The following is a 12,710-nucleotide window of genomic DNA, read 5'->3' as shown; positions in this document are numbered from 1 at the left end:
TTCGGACCCTGGCTGTGGAAAGGAAGCGTTCAAGTATTATGTAACGAATTTTGGGGGGGGGGGGGGGATTTTTGTAAAACGTTACGATGCGGGGCGGGGATTGAATTACGCGTTATTGTTAATATTATTTTCGACTTTCCAGTACTTTACACCACATAATGGTAACTTTTAGGTATAAAGAGTCACTGGGTGGCCACGAAACGTTTTACTATTTGGTACAGAAAAACGTTACGGCACGTTACATGGGGGGGGGGGGGCTTCATGAATCTCCAAGTAATACTTGAACGCTCCCAAAGCTAGCTTAGACCCACAAATCTATGTCAGAGAATTGATTGCCTATAAATGGATACAGAATTGAGGCCCATACGTAAAAGGCTGTAGTGTTAAATAAACCTCATTTAATATAAAAATATAATTTTGAGTGCAATTTATAGATTATAGTTTTATTAAAGTGAGTTCAAAGTTGTATATTTTTAACGGGCAATATCAGTGACTAATGAAAAGGGCTTTGGTTTTCTCATTAGGAATAAAGGTATTTTTTTCTAATATCTACTATATAAAAATTAGTCGGGTTTTCCTTCCTGACGCTATAACTCCAGAACGCACAAACCGATTTCTACGGTTTTACATTCGTTGGAAAGGTCTCGGGCTCCGTGAGGTTTATAGCAAAGAAAATTCTGGAAAAATTTCAACAGAAAAGCGGGATCACCAAACGAAATGTTACATAAAACGAAGCCATCTGGTGGCGAAACGGAGTTCGCCGAGTTTGCTAGTTCTATATAATTGGCCTTGTGGGTTTAGCTTGCGACTATCATCTTAGACCCAAAAGTCGACATTAGTGGGACATACACTTTGTATATGTCCCACTAATGGCCATAGGCCTCCTCTCTTAGGCGAGAGGGAATGGTCTGTAGTCCCCACGCTAGCCCAATGCGTATTGGAGACTTCACATTCATCCATAGAACATAATATCTCTTGGGTCGGGGGCCAGTGGCATTTTACCAGCCCTGCCACCCTATTGTTATGTATTGAGGTACCACTGTTGTTTAGCAAAGGAAACGTTAAAATCTATGTAAGAGCGCTTCGTGGACGTATTTGGAACTAATAAAAGTGCATAGAATCGAATGCTATACAAATTGTATGGAAAATTATGTTACTGTTCCAAATTCGGCTACTGCAAAAGATTTCCATTTTAAGGGTTGTGAAAATGGTTTGGTGTCTCGTATGAGGCGTAATAATAATCTGTATACGTATATTAGTTTTCTTTATAACCCATAAATGGCTGGACAATTTTGTATGATTTTTAAAAAAATATCTAGCGATTCATTTGTTATAAATAATGTAGCTGGCACGTCATTAATTAGATTTTTTATTGAAAATTTGCTGAATGAAAACGGAACGACGATACATGGATAAATAGTAAACTTAAACTATTCGATTACGTTCAACTGTGTAGTATATCGAGAATACCCAAAGCTCGAATGAATTAATCTATAGTTTCTGATACTGGTCGTTTACTTTTGATTAAGTTATTTAATAGGTTTAGGGTTGGAAAGTATAAATTGAGAATGTATGCTTTTCTTGTATCCATATAAAGTTTGCAAACTAATTGTTTTTTTTAATCGTGACAAATCCAAAATGGCGAACAAAATTGTTTTAGTACACATGGGACCGTTCAAATATTACGTAAGCACTATAAGGGGAGGGGGATCTTTGGTTTCCTTATTTGGTGATTACGTCAACAGTAATTATTTACTTTTTTTACACATATTACCCACACATTGTCTATGCTTGAAACGAAAGGATTCCTACAAAAAATTCATACGTTTATGTACTATTATTTTTGAGAGCTTTGCTTACTTTTGCTGATGGGGGGGGGGATAAATTGCAGTAAATCCGCTTACGCTTAATACTTACTGCCCTATACAATAAGCAATTAAGTTAATAAATAGTTTTGTTCGCTATTATTTCCCCTTTTAAAAATCGTTTGTAGAAAAGATCGCGATTTTGACTAACGTGTATGTGAGTATGTCTAACGCAAGAACTCATCAGTACCAATCTAGTGGATATTATGAAAAAGATACAGGATGTAGATTTTTTCGAATTTCAATAAGAATTAGTAAAAAATAATCAATTTTCTTTTAAAAATGCAAAATAAATTATAACTCTGCGGGGGTTGAGCTTAGAGACCTCCCGTAGAACAATTTTTTGCAGCTGATGACCTCATCTATCCTCTAGTTGCGTGTGATCCACGACTTTTTGACCAGCCTGTATATATATATATATGTATCTCCGAAATTTGTAGATTTTTTATCAAGTTACTTGCCGGGAATTAGCTTTAAAATGTCTACGGGTCGGATTTCAGAACGAGAACGTTACGATCCGTACCTAAATTTTTTTATATATAGGAGATCATTTTGAAATTTCATATACGCAAATACTTTTTGTAAATTTAATTTTTTAACGCAACACGGAGTCAAGGTAATTTTATTTGCATGTGAGTTTCTATTTTTAACGTTTAACGTGCCGTAGCTGGTGTGGTAGTTGTGTGTTGTAGTTTTCGTTTTATATTTGCAAGTTTTTGTTTGATTCAAAATGATTGCTGGATTTTGTTTTTTTATTTTGCCGGATTTTAGATATTTAAGAGTATCAACTTTTAAATATTTGGTTTGTTTTCCACGTCCCCGTTGGGGATGGGACGGACAAGTTCTTAGTAATGAAGAATTTTTATTAATACAATTTTTTTTTCAGGTCTACTCCGCTACAAGGTTGATTTCCAATCCATGCAACTGGACGATGAAGAGATAGATAATTTGTATGATGTTGATGATTATTAGATAATTTGAGATGGAGAATAGATAGATTGGGTTAGATAGCTCTTTATAACACACGTAAAAGATTACACGGGCCGACACATAATTTCACTTTGACTTTGAAAATTCTATATTTTAGGGAAAAAAATACGAAATGTTTTTGTACCTAGCAGATAGTTTTTCAAAATCTGTTTTGAAATTGAGTATTATTATATTATTTGAGTAAATTTATAAGGTAAAATGAATTTTTGTTTTTGTGCAAAATTAATAGAAAAAAATTAACTTTAGAGAAAGAATGACATTTTTTGCCTGTTTTAATCGCAAATTCACCCAAGCGGTCTATTCTCTATGTTTCCATGTCACATCCCTAGCTGTTAGTGCTGTACCGGGCGAAAAATTTTATTACGATTTTAAGGTATTTTTGTTATAGTATTGATCAGAAAAATAAATGACATATGTCATATCAACAACTAAACGGCTGGACCGATTTTGTTGAAATAAGTGTGTTAATAAAAGACGTTGAACTTTTCAATCCTATTTCGATGTAATTTTGTTACGAAATATTGTGTGCTGCGGAATCTATATCGATGGTATGGCACTGAATTTAGTTTTCTGATAAAAATTGTTGATTATTATATAAAAAAAATGTCTACGCGCTGGCGCAGGACACACATTTGTGTCTGCTAGGGGTGTGACAAGAGTGCTAGCGTTGGAAATCTATGCGATATACTATTTGTAACAAAAATCGCTTTTTTTAAGCGATCTTGAAAATTAAGGTATTTTAATAATAATTTTGTATATACGGTTCGAACTAGTACATTAACGCCCGAACCCAATAGTCAATCCACAATCTCAATTTCAGACCGTGACATTAAATTGTAAGCAGTTCGTTGAGGTTCACAATCTTTCGACAGTTTATAATCTCGCGAGATAGATTACAATCTAACGGTGTTTACCATTTTACGGTGACATATCGACAGATGGCTATTACAATCCGTGGTTATTGGCGTTGTTACAACATTTTATTACTATCTCAGATGGTGGATTACGGATTGAGATAGGTTATTGGATTCGGGCGTAAGTCGATTCAAAACTGGGTGTGGTTTAGAGGGATTCATATCAAATACCCTGTAACCATCAGCGCTACTACCACTACGAACTTGGTATTGGTGCTGAAAGTTGCGGAGTTGTTAAGCTAATTAAATTAATATTTCCTAAAACACATTTCGAGTTTCAATGTAACTAGCAACTCTCGTATTATTAATTCACATTTCACGAATGAGAAAATTATTGCGCTCAAATATAAAAACCTTGTTGAAGTGTTGTTTTATTTATTCACCTATACCGACAAAATCTGTAACGACATCGAAGGGACTATGGTAGGGGAGCCCAAGAGGGGATTTCGGGATTTACTAAAGCGCGGCAGATTAATATATAGGGGGATACCTTGTACCCGTTTAAGTACCTCCACAAAATATGAGGCCCATATACAAGGCCGCCCGTGAAGGAGACAGGATCAGATTAGTAAAAAAAAAATTTACCATCAGAAATTCCTGAGCGCGTCAGATTAAGGTAGGGTGAGTTAAATATAATTTGAGAGTGACGGAAAAAAAGGGGAGGGCAACAAAGTTGTAAAAAAAACGTCATCTCGACATTCTCGAGCGTAGCTAATTTTTTTTTTATTTTGAAGGAAATAATTCAAGGATAATGAAAAATATATAATCTGACGATTTCCGCAAGCCGAAATAACAAAAATTCGTCGATAAAGTTTAATGCGTGCAGCTGCGTGATGCCTACATTTCCTTAAACCGATCGGAATCTACTAAACGGCGTTCTAAATATTTCCCTCAAAATTACATTTCCTGTGAATTTGAACCGATTCGGACCGATAGATTTTGATAAATTTTGAAAAATCTTAAAAAAATTTTTTTTTTTTTAAAGTGGTTTCTTTATCGATCAACTTCTAAAACTAATCCGCCTTTGAGCTTGAAAAACCACGTCGATCGCCAACAAGCTGGTCAAAAGCGGTTGATTCGTTCGAGAGATATCGTGAACGAAAGAAACCCGAAAAAGTGTTTTGTCGGGATTACTCCGAAATTTGTGGTTCGATCAATTAAAATTGCAAAACTGCGTCGAAAGCCGCCAACCGCGTGAAAATTGCTTGATCCATTCAAAAGTTATTGCGGTTTGAAAATTCCAAAAATAGTGTTCTATGAAACTTCTATCAGACTTTCGAGCTGGGAGAGCTCAAATGCATAGAAATGTTATTTCTTTGAACTCAGCGAGCTCAAAATATCAATTTTAAGCGCCCAGGAATGGAATTAGCGGGAAGTTGCAGGGATGGCCCTTTAGGTGAACCGTTTTTCTAATTTTTTTTGTCAGATCAGGCGAATCCCTCTAGATAATCGTCAGATTATGAGACAGTACGTTTAGAACATAAAGATGAACCACATATATCTTAATCTGACGCGCTTGAGTATTTCAAAATTGCGATTTTTTTTTGCAAATTATGAAAATGGCCGTGGGTTTGCGTCCCATCGAAATCGTCAGATTAGTGAATGAGAGCTTTTTTTTGGTGCACTTAACACTCCCTTAGAAAATCTGACGCGCTCGATAATTTTTTTTTTTTTCATTTTCAACCCTTAAATACAACCACCCGCATCATGCAAACGATCAGATTAACATACGTACATTATTAAAAATACGTAGGGCATTGATGCTATCAATATCTGACGCGCTCGAGGATGTCCATGCAACAGTTTTTTTTTACATATTTAACAATCTATAGCCGCTTCCCCCACCGATGAAAAGGTATATATCATATAACATTTTTTTCTTATTATCTAAGCTTTGCATCCCAATAGGTCTCTACGACGCTCGAGTAAATCCCCATTTAGCATCGTGGGCTCCCCTACCACTAATCATATTTGGTCATAACAGCCGATGACGTTTATTACTAGACATCGGATTATATGCACTACCAAAATGCCAAAATATGCATGTTCTAAAAAAGGGCAAATATGCACAATAAAAATGCAATTAGAATAAAAAATAAAACTAATAATTTATTACATAGAATTAATTAATAAACTTATTTATTATAATTCTTGTGACAGTAAACAATAATATATTTTTCCATGTTTTCTTGAACAAACTTGTGACGTTTGTCACTTAATATTAATTTATTGGCTGAAAATGACCTTTCTACGTCAACTGACGTTACCGGACAGAACTTACAATTTGGCGCCATTTCTGCAGAGACCTCTTCAGGCAGACTTTGTCCGGTGCCGTTGATAAACGCGTCAATTTTTTTTATCCCTTAATAACCGGGGTTTTTATACAAAACTGCATTTAATTTGCCTCGAACTTTTTGCGATAGTGAACTCGGAAGGGCATTACTCTGTTCAATATTTTTTTCTATTGTTTCCAAGGACTGGCATAGAGGAAAGTTTTTTGTTTCTAATTTCTCAATCGCATCGGGTATATTACTGAAATGTGTTGAGATAATAGCAATATTTGCCAAACACGTATACTTACCTAACTATTGAAATAAGCACTATCAATGAAAAAGTACCAAAATATGCAATAATGCTGTAAAAATAGAATCCGATGTCTATTTATTACCTAAGGGAGCGTTCAAGTATTACGTAACGAATTTTGTAGGTGTCCATTTTTTAAAACGATACGGGGTGGGGATTATTGAATTTTGCGTTATTTTTAATATTATTATCGACTTTCCACTACTTTACACCACATAATGGTAACTTTTAGGTACAAACAGGTGGTGTAGGTGGTCACGAAACGTTTTACTATTGGGTACAGAAAAACTGTACGTTCCATGGTAATAATATTAGATTCCTCATTGGACGTCGAAGAATACGAAATACAACCCGTATCCAGAACTGAGCGTTTTTAGGCAGTTTTTTGCTGCGTACCACCACTACGTGGAACCCTGTTCTATAAAAAAGGGGCGTGCGTATAAAGTACACATGTGAGAAGTGAAACTTCTTTGTAAATTAATTCTTATTATTGTAAAAGCCTCAATAGATGATTATGTTACAGTATATGATCACTGCATGTATTTGTATATCTATATTCACACTGTTTACACACTATATACGTGCTAATACTGCACAAGTGAACTAATTTAAGTAATTTGTCACTACTAAACGAATACACCATACAATAGCGTGTATGCGTGATGCGACGTTCGCTCTATCTCATTCTCTCTCTCGATCTTTCTCACTTGCTTGCTCGCTACTCTCGCTCCATGGCTATTCGCTTCATGCTACGTTCGCCCTTTCCCACTCTCTCAATCGCTCTCTCCCTTTTCGTCAAAAACGATGAACATCTTCGTTACGCTAATATTTTTACGCGAAGAAGTTTCACTTCAAAAATCTACTATAACCCATGAACCATGGGGGCTGGGGCAAATCATGGGATGAAAAGGCTAGGCCTGCTATGCGATGCATAATATTTCTGTTATATTTGTAATTAAGGCCGTCACCAGGGTGGCTAGGTGGAGGCAACTTCCTCCCTCGAGAATCGATTATATTTTAGCCGCTTCATTTGCCTTCGATACGATGCATAACAATAAATAATTCATGTATTTTGCCAAGGTGCGCAACAAATAGAATATCTATTAACTTTATTGATCTCAGCCGTTACTAAAGGCTGTTAGCCGGCCCTACCTGCCCACTAAATCAAATCAAAATCATCTAATATATAAAATTCTCGTGTCACAATGTTCGTTCCCATACTCCTCCGAAACGGCTCGATTCTTATGAAATTTTTTATGCATATTCAGTAAGTCTGAGTATCGGCTACTCTTTATCTTTTTTTTGTTTTAAAAAAAATATTATTTAGTTTTATTTCCTTATGATACAGCATACAAAAATACATACAACCCCTAATTTTCACCCCTCTACGATCAACCCATATTTTTTATTATAGTAGATAGTTTTTTATTGAACTAAAAAAATGTTTCCTGGAAATAATATACATAGCAAAACAACGTTTGTTTTGAAGGCGTAGAGAACATAGATTTACAAGTCGAATGGAAATTCGATATAGTAACAACTCTGGAACAATTTCATTCCACATGGAAGTAGGGAAAGCAATAAATGAAAAACTAGAATTTATCTATCCTTTGGATATACGCTTAGCAATTGCTACTTGATCATGAAGTAGCATTGATTGAACCGACGGTGCACGAAAATAATATAGATTACTAGCTGACCCGGCAAACGTTGTTTTGCCATGTATATTATTTCTAGGATTCTTTTTTAGTTCAATAAATTATATATTATCTACTATAATAAAAAATAGTGGTTCATCGCAGAGGGGTGAAAATTAAGGTTTAAGTATTTTTTTATGTTTAATTTTTTTTTTGGGTGTACACTGTACCCCCTTATTACTTAGGGATTTGAAAGATAGTAGCCGATTCTCAGACTTACTAAATATGCATAAAAAATTTCATAAGAATCGGTCGAGCCGTTTCGGAGGAGTATGGGAACGAACATTGTAACGCGAGAATTTGACGTGACAACATCTTATAATGTGATGGAGCCGGCTGCACGCAAGAAAAAACATGACGCATGCGGCGTTACCTCGCGTTGCGTTAAATTTGAATGTACACATTCGGAAGTACTGAAAAAACATTTCTCCGTCATCAACTAAGTGCCTGAATAATGTCCAATATTAACACTGATATTTGTACGAGAATGAACCGATGCCTTACGAGTGTATTAAAAAGATTTCTGCCGTGTCACATACGGGCATCATACGGATTAAATACGGGTTACATACGGGTTGTAAACGGGTTCAGAACGCTGTCGGCCCGCTTCAGTGGGCGAAATAGAGCGTACCGGATTGCTTTCCGTGCTGGATACGTTCCTAGCACGGTCATGGTATGCTACGGGATAGTGGGCAGACACCTTTAGGCTTTCAAGCCTAAAGGTGTCTAACTTCAGTGCAAGCGAGAACGAGGAACGAGTGACAAAGAGGCACAATAGGCCTCCGCGTTCGTTCGTTAAAAAATTGACATAACTGTATGTATGCGTACAAATAAAAGTAGTTTGATCAATTCAATTGTGATTTCCATTTACCTCCTCTATATCTATAAAAAATATCTATCAAACAAAAAAAATTTAAATTTTCTTTTGAAAATGCAATCATCCCATCAGTATTTTCTTATGACGTTGTCACGTTCAACTATCGTCAGTAAACCGACTTTACAGACAACCAATTTTTATATATCAGATTAACAAAAGCAAATTTAATAACACAAAGTGAAGTTGATCTCTTGAAGACGGGCTTTGGTATGAAAAGCTACTTGTGTGGACACATTTGCCCCGTCTCACCTTCAGACAAGCAAAAAAGGGGGCGGCCGTAGAGCAGGCCAAAAATAAACGCCTCAAATATAAGTCTTTCCTTCAACTTGGATTTTGTTCTCTTTGTCTTGGGCCGTGGGGTTCAAGTGCACAGCTAATTAAAGATTTAAGTTAGCCCCTGGTAGATAGTCCCAGTGATCCCAGAGTTGGTGCTTTCCTCAACGAATAAGTATCGCAATACAGCGAGGAAATTCCAGCGTAAGAGGTACACTGCCACAAGGATCAAACTTTTTAAACTTGTTTAAATTTTCTGTTTATTATATTTTATTATTACTATGCAGGTTAAGAAAATAGTACTGTTTATTTGATTGTTATGTTTAGGTTTTATTTAAATAAATAAAATATAATAAATATAAAAACCAGTATTTTAAATTGTAAGACAGAATACAGATTAGTTTTAACTGAATACAAATCATTCCAAAGACGATGTTATGAATTCATCGTATTTTTTTAGACGTGTAAACTAATCTTCTTTCTTACAATAAAGTTCAGAAAGTGTCTTTATGGTAGGGGAGCCCAAGAGGGGATTTCGGGATTTACTAAAGCGCGGCAGATTAATATATAGGGGGATACCTTGTACCCGGTTAAGTACCTCCACAAAATATGAGGCCCATATATAAGGCCGCCCGTGAAGGAGACAGGATCAGATTAGTAAAAAAAAATTGACCATCAGAAATTCCCGAGCGCGTCAGATTAAGGTAGGGTGAGTTAATTACATCCTAAAAAGTGTATATTCCACTAATCTGACAATTTGAGAGTGACGGAAAAAAAGGGGAGTGCAACAAAGTTGTAAAAAAAAACGTCATCTCGAGATTCTCGAGCGTAGCTAATTTTTTTTTATTTCGAAGGAAATAATTCAAGAATAATGAAAAATATATAATCTGACGATTTCCACAAGCCGAAATAACAAAAACTCGTCGATAAAGTTAAATGCGTGCAGCTGCGTGATGGCTACATTTCCTTAAACCGATCGGAATCTACTAAACGCCGTTCTAAATATTTCCCTCAAAATTTCATTTCCTGTGAATTTGAACCGATTCGGACCGATAGATTTTGAGAAATTTTGAAAAATCTTAAAAAAAAAAGAATTTTTTTTTTGTAAAGTGGTTTCTTTATCGATGAACTTCAAAAAACTAATCCGCCTTTGAGCTTGAAAAACTACGTCGATGGCCACCAAGCTGGTCAAAAGCGGTTGATTCGTTCGAGAGATATCGTGAACGAAAGAAACTTATTTATTCGGATTACTCCGAAATTTGTGGTTCGGTCAATTGAAATTCGACGCAATTTATCATCCTCAAAATTACTTATGAGGATGATAAAATTGCGTCGAATGCCGCCAACCGCGTGAAAATTGCTTGATCCATTCAAAAGTTATTGCGGTTTGAAAATTCCAAAAATAGTGTTCTATGAAACTTCTATCAGACTTTCGAGCTGGGAGAGCTCAAATGCATAGAAATGTTATTTCTTTGAACTCAGCGAGCTCAAAATATCAATTTTAAGCGCCCAGGAATGGAATTAGCGGGAAGTTGCAGGGATGGCCCTTTAGGTGAACCTTTTTTCTAAATTTTTTTTGTCAGATCAGGCGAATCCCTCTAGATAATCGTCAGATTATGAGACAGTACGTTTAGAACATAAAGATGAACCACATATATCTTAATCTGACGCGCTTGAGTATTTCAAAATTGCGATTTTTTTTTTGCAAATTATGAAAATGGCCGTGGGTTTGCGTCCCATCGAAATCGTCAGATTAGTGAATAAGAGCTTTATTTTGGTGCACTTAACACTCCCTTAGAAAATCTGACGCGCTCGATAATTTTTATTTTTTTTTCATTTTCAACCCTTAAATACAACCACCCGCATCATGCAAACGATCAGATTAACATACGTACATTATTAAAAATACGTAGAGCATTGATGCTATCAATATCTGACGCGCTCGAGGATGTCCATGCAACAGTTTTTTTTTACATATTTAACAATCTATAGCCGCTTCCCCCACCGATGAAAAGGTATATATCATATAACATTTTTTTCTTCTTATTATCTAAGCTTTGCATCCCAATAGGTCTCTACGACGCTCGAGTAAATCCCCATTTAGCATCGTGGGCTCCCCTACCATTCAGTGGCGTAGCTACCAAGGGGCTAGGCGGGGCAGTGCCCCGGGGCCCTCAAGCTCAGAGGGCCCTCGGATCCTCACCAGAAATCTCGATCATTCTGAACTTTTGGAAATTCGTCCCATTTTCAAAATAAATGTGACAGGTTCAAGTTTAGATTCAAGTTAAGATTTTTTTTGAGAACGGTTAAAAAATTCATGCTGTATCAGGAGTAAGTACTTAAGCTAAATTCAATAAACTTTTTTGTACTGGTCAATATAGTGGTTCAATTTTATTTGATTTTACCACTCATATTGATGTCCGTAAAAGTCAATAAATCGTGTCAAATCTAAAGATTTCGGCTACAGCTCATTGTATAAGTTATAACGCGAATTAGATAGCAATTGAATCTAAACCGCATCAAGCCTGGATTTAAGCGAAGTCATTGATACTTTTGCGAAAACTTAAGCTAGGAAAAAATTGTAAATATAATTGTTATTTAGTCAGTTGGTAGGCCCGACCTTTATATAATAAACCCTTGAATCTTCTGTATTTCATTTTATTGCCCTGCACACAAAAAAGCGCTTAAGTAGCTTAGCATTTTTAAAGTAGGTATTTGATATTTTTATTTGATAAAACCTAATTAGTTTACATAGCAGTGGGCCCCCATTTTTTAATTTGCCCCAGGGCCCTTGGTCACCTAGCTACGCCACTGCTACCATTATATGATATGATATGATATGATAACAATCTAGCCTATACAATAATTATGGCTAATTTATTTATTTATAAGTTCTACAACAAACTCAAAATAACTTTATTAATATAGGCAAACAAGTACACTTATGCAGCTAGGTGAGGGGTACCGGGTTCAATGCCCGGTTCGAGGGCAAGTTTTAATTTAATTTAAATTTGTTCTCGGCCTTTGGGAGGGTTGTGCGGTACCGGGCGAGTGCCTAAACCGTACATGGAGGACACGGTCGAATTTCTAAAGACAAGCACGAATTATAAGAAATCCTATACTTGACGATGGCTAATGCGCAAATCGTGCTAGAGCCATTAAAAAAAAATCACTTATGAACGTCAACAGAAAAGATGTTAATTGATTCTAAATTTACATTTACTACCACTTCGCAAGTCAAGGGCGTAGAATGTATTTGGTGATAATTGATTTCCCTTGGGAGTTTGTTGTAAAAACGAATACAATTTCCATATAAGGAGTGGTGTATCTTCTGGAACCTGGTTGGTCGTACGCTTAGATTTAGCAGCTGGTTCTACATAGTGGTAGCAAACAGCGCTTTAAACATATAGATGCGGTCCTTAGGGCCTTAACACACTGGCGATTAGCGAGCGATTTTAAAGCGACGAGAGCTCGCGGCGTACCTTCCGCGTTTCGTTCACTCAGTAGCAAA

The 12,710-nt window shown here is 36.1% G+C and overlaps 1 protein-coding gene across 1 annotated transcript in view; it reads left to right on the top strand.

Moving 5' to 3' along the window:
- The window catches only part of LOC125058607 (eukaryotic peptide chain release factor subunit 1), a 42,224-nt gene extending 39,009 nt beyond the window's left edge, over positions 1-3,215 (top strand). The window contains exon 9 of the mRNA XM_047662713.1: positions 2,752-3,215. Within this exon, the coding sequence (XP_047518669.1) occupies positions 2,752-2,837 (86 nt within the window). The 3' untranslated portion in view covers positions 2,838-3,215. The remainder of the gene's footprint in view (positions 1-2,751) is intronic.
- The last annotated feature ends 9,495 nt before the right edge of the window (positions 3,216-12,710 follow it).

The sequence above is a fragment of the Pieris napi genome, chromosome 18 (genome assembly GCF_905475465.1).
Source record: "Pieris napi chromosome 18, ilPieNapi1.2, whole genome shotgun sequence".
NCBI classification, from domain to species: Eukaryota; Metazoa; Arthropoda; class Insecta; order Lepidoptera; family Pieridae; genus Pieris; species Pieris napi.
The sequence above is the reverse complement of the archived record's forward strand: the minus strand, read 5'-3'. Positions and strand labels throughout refer to the sequence as shown.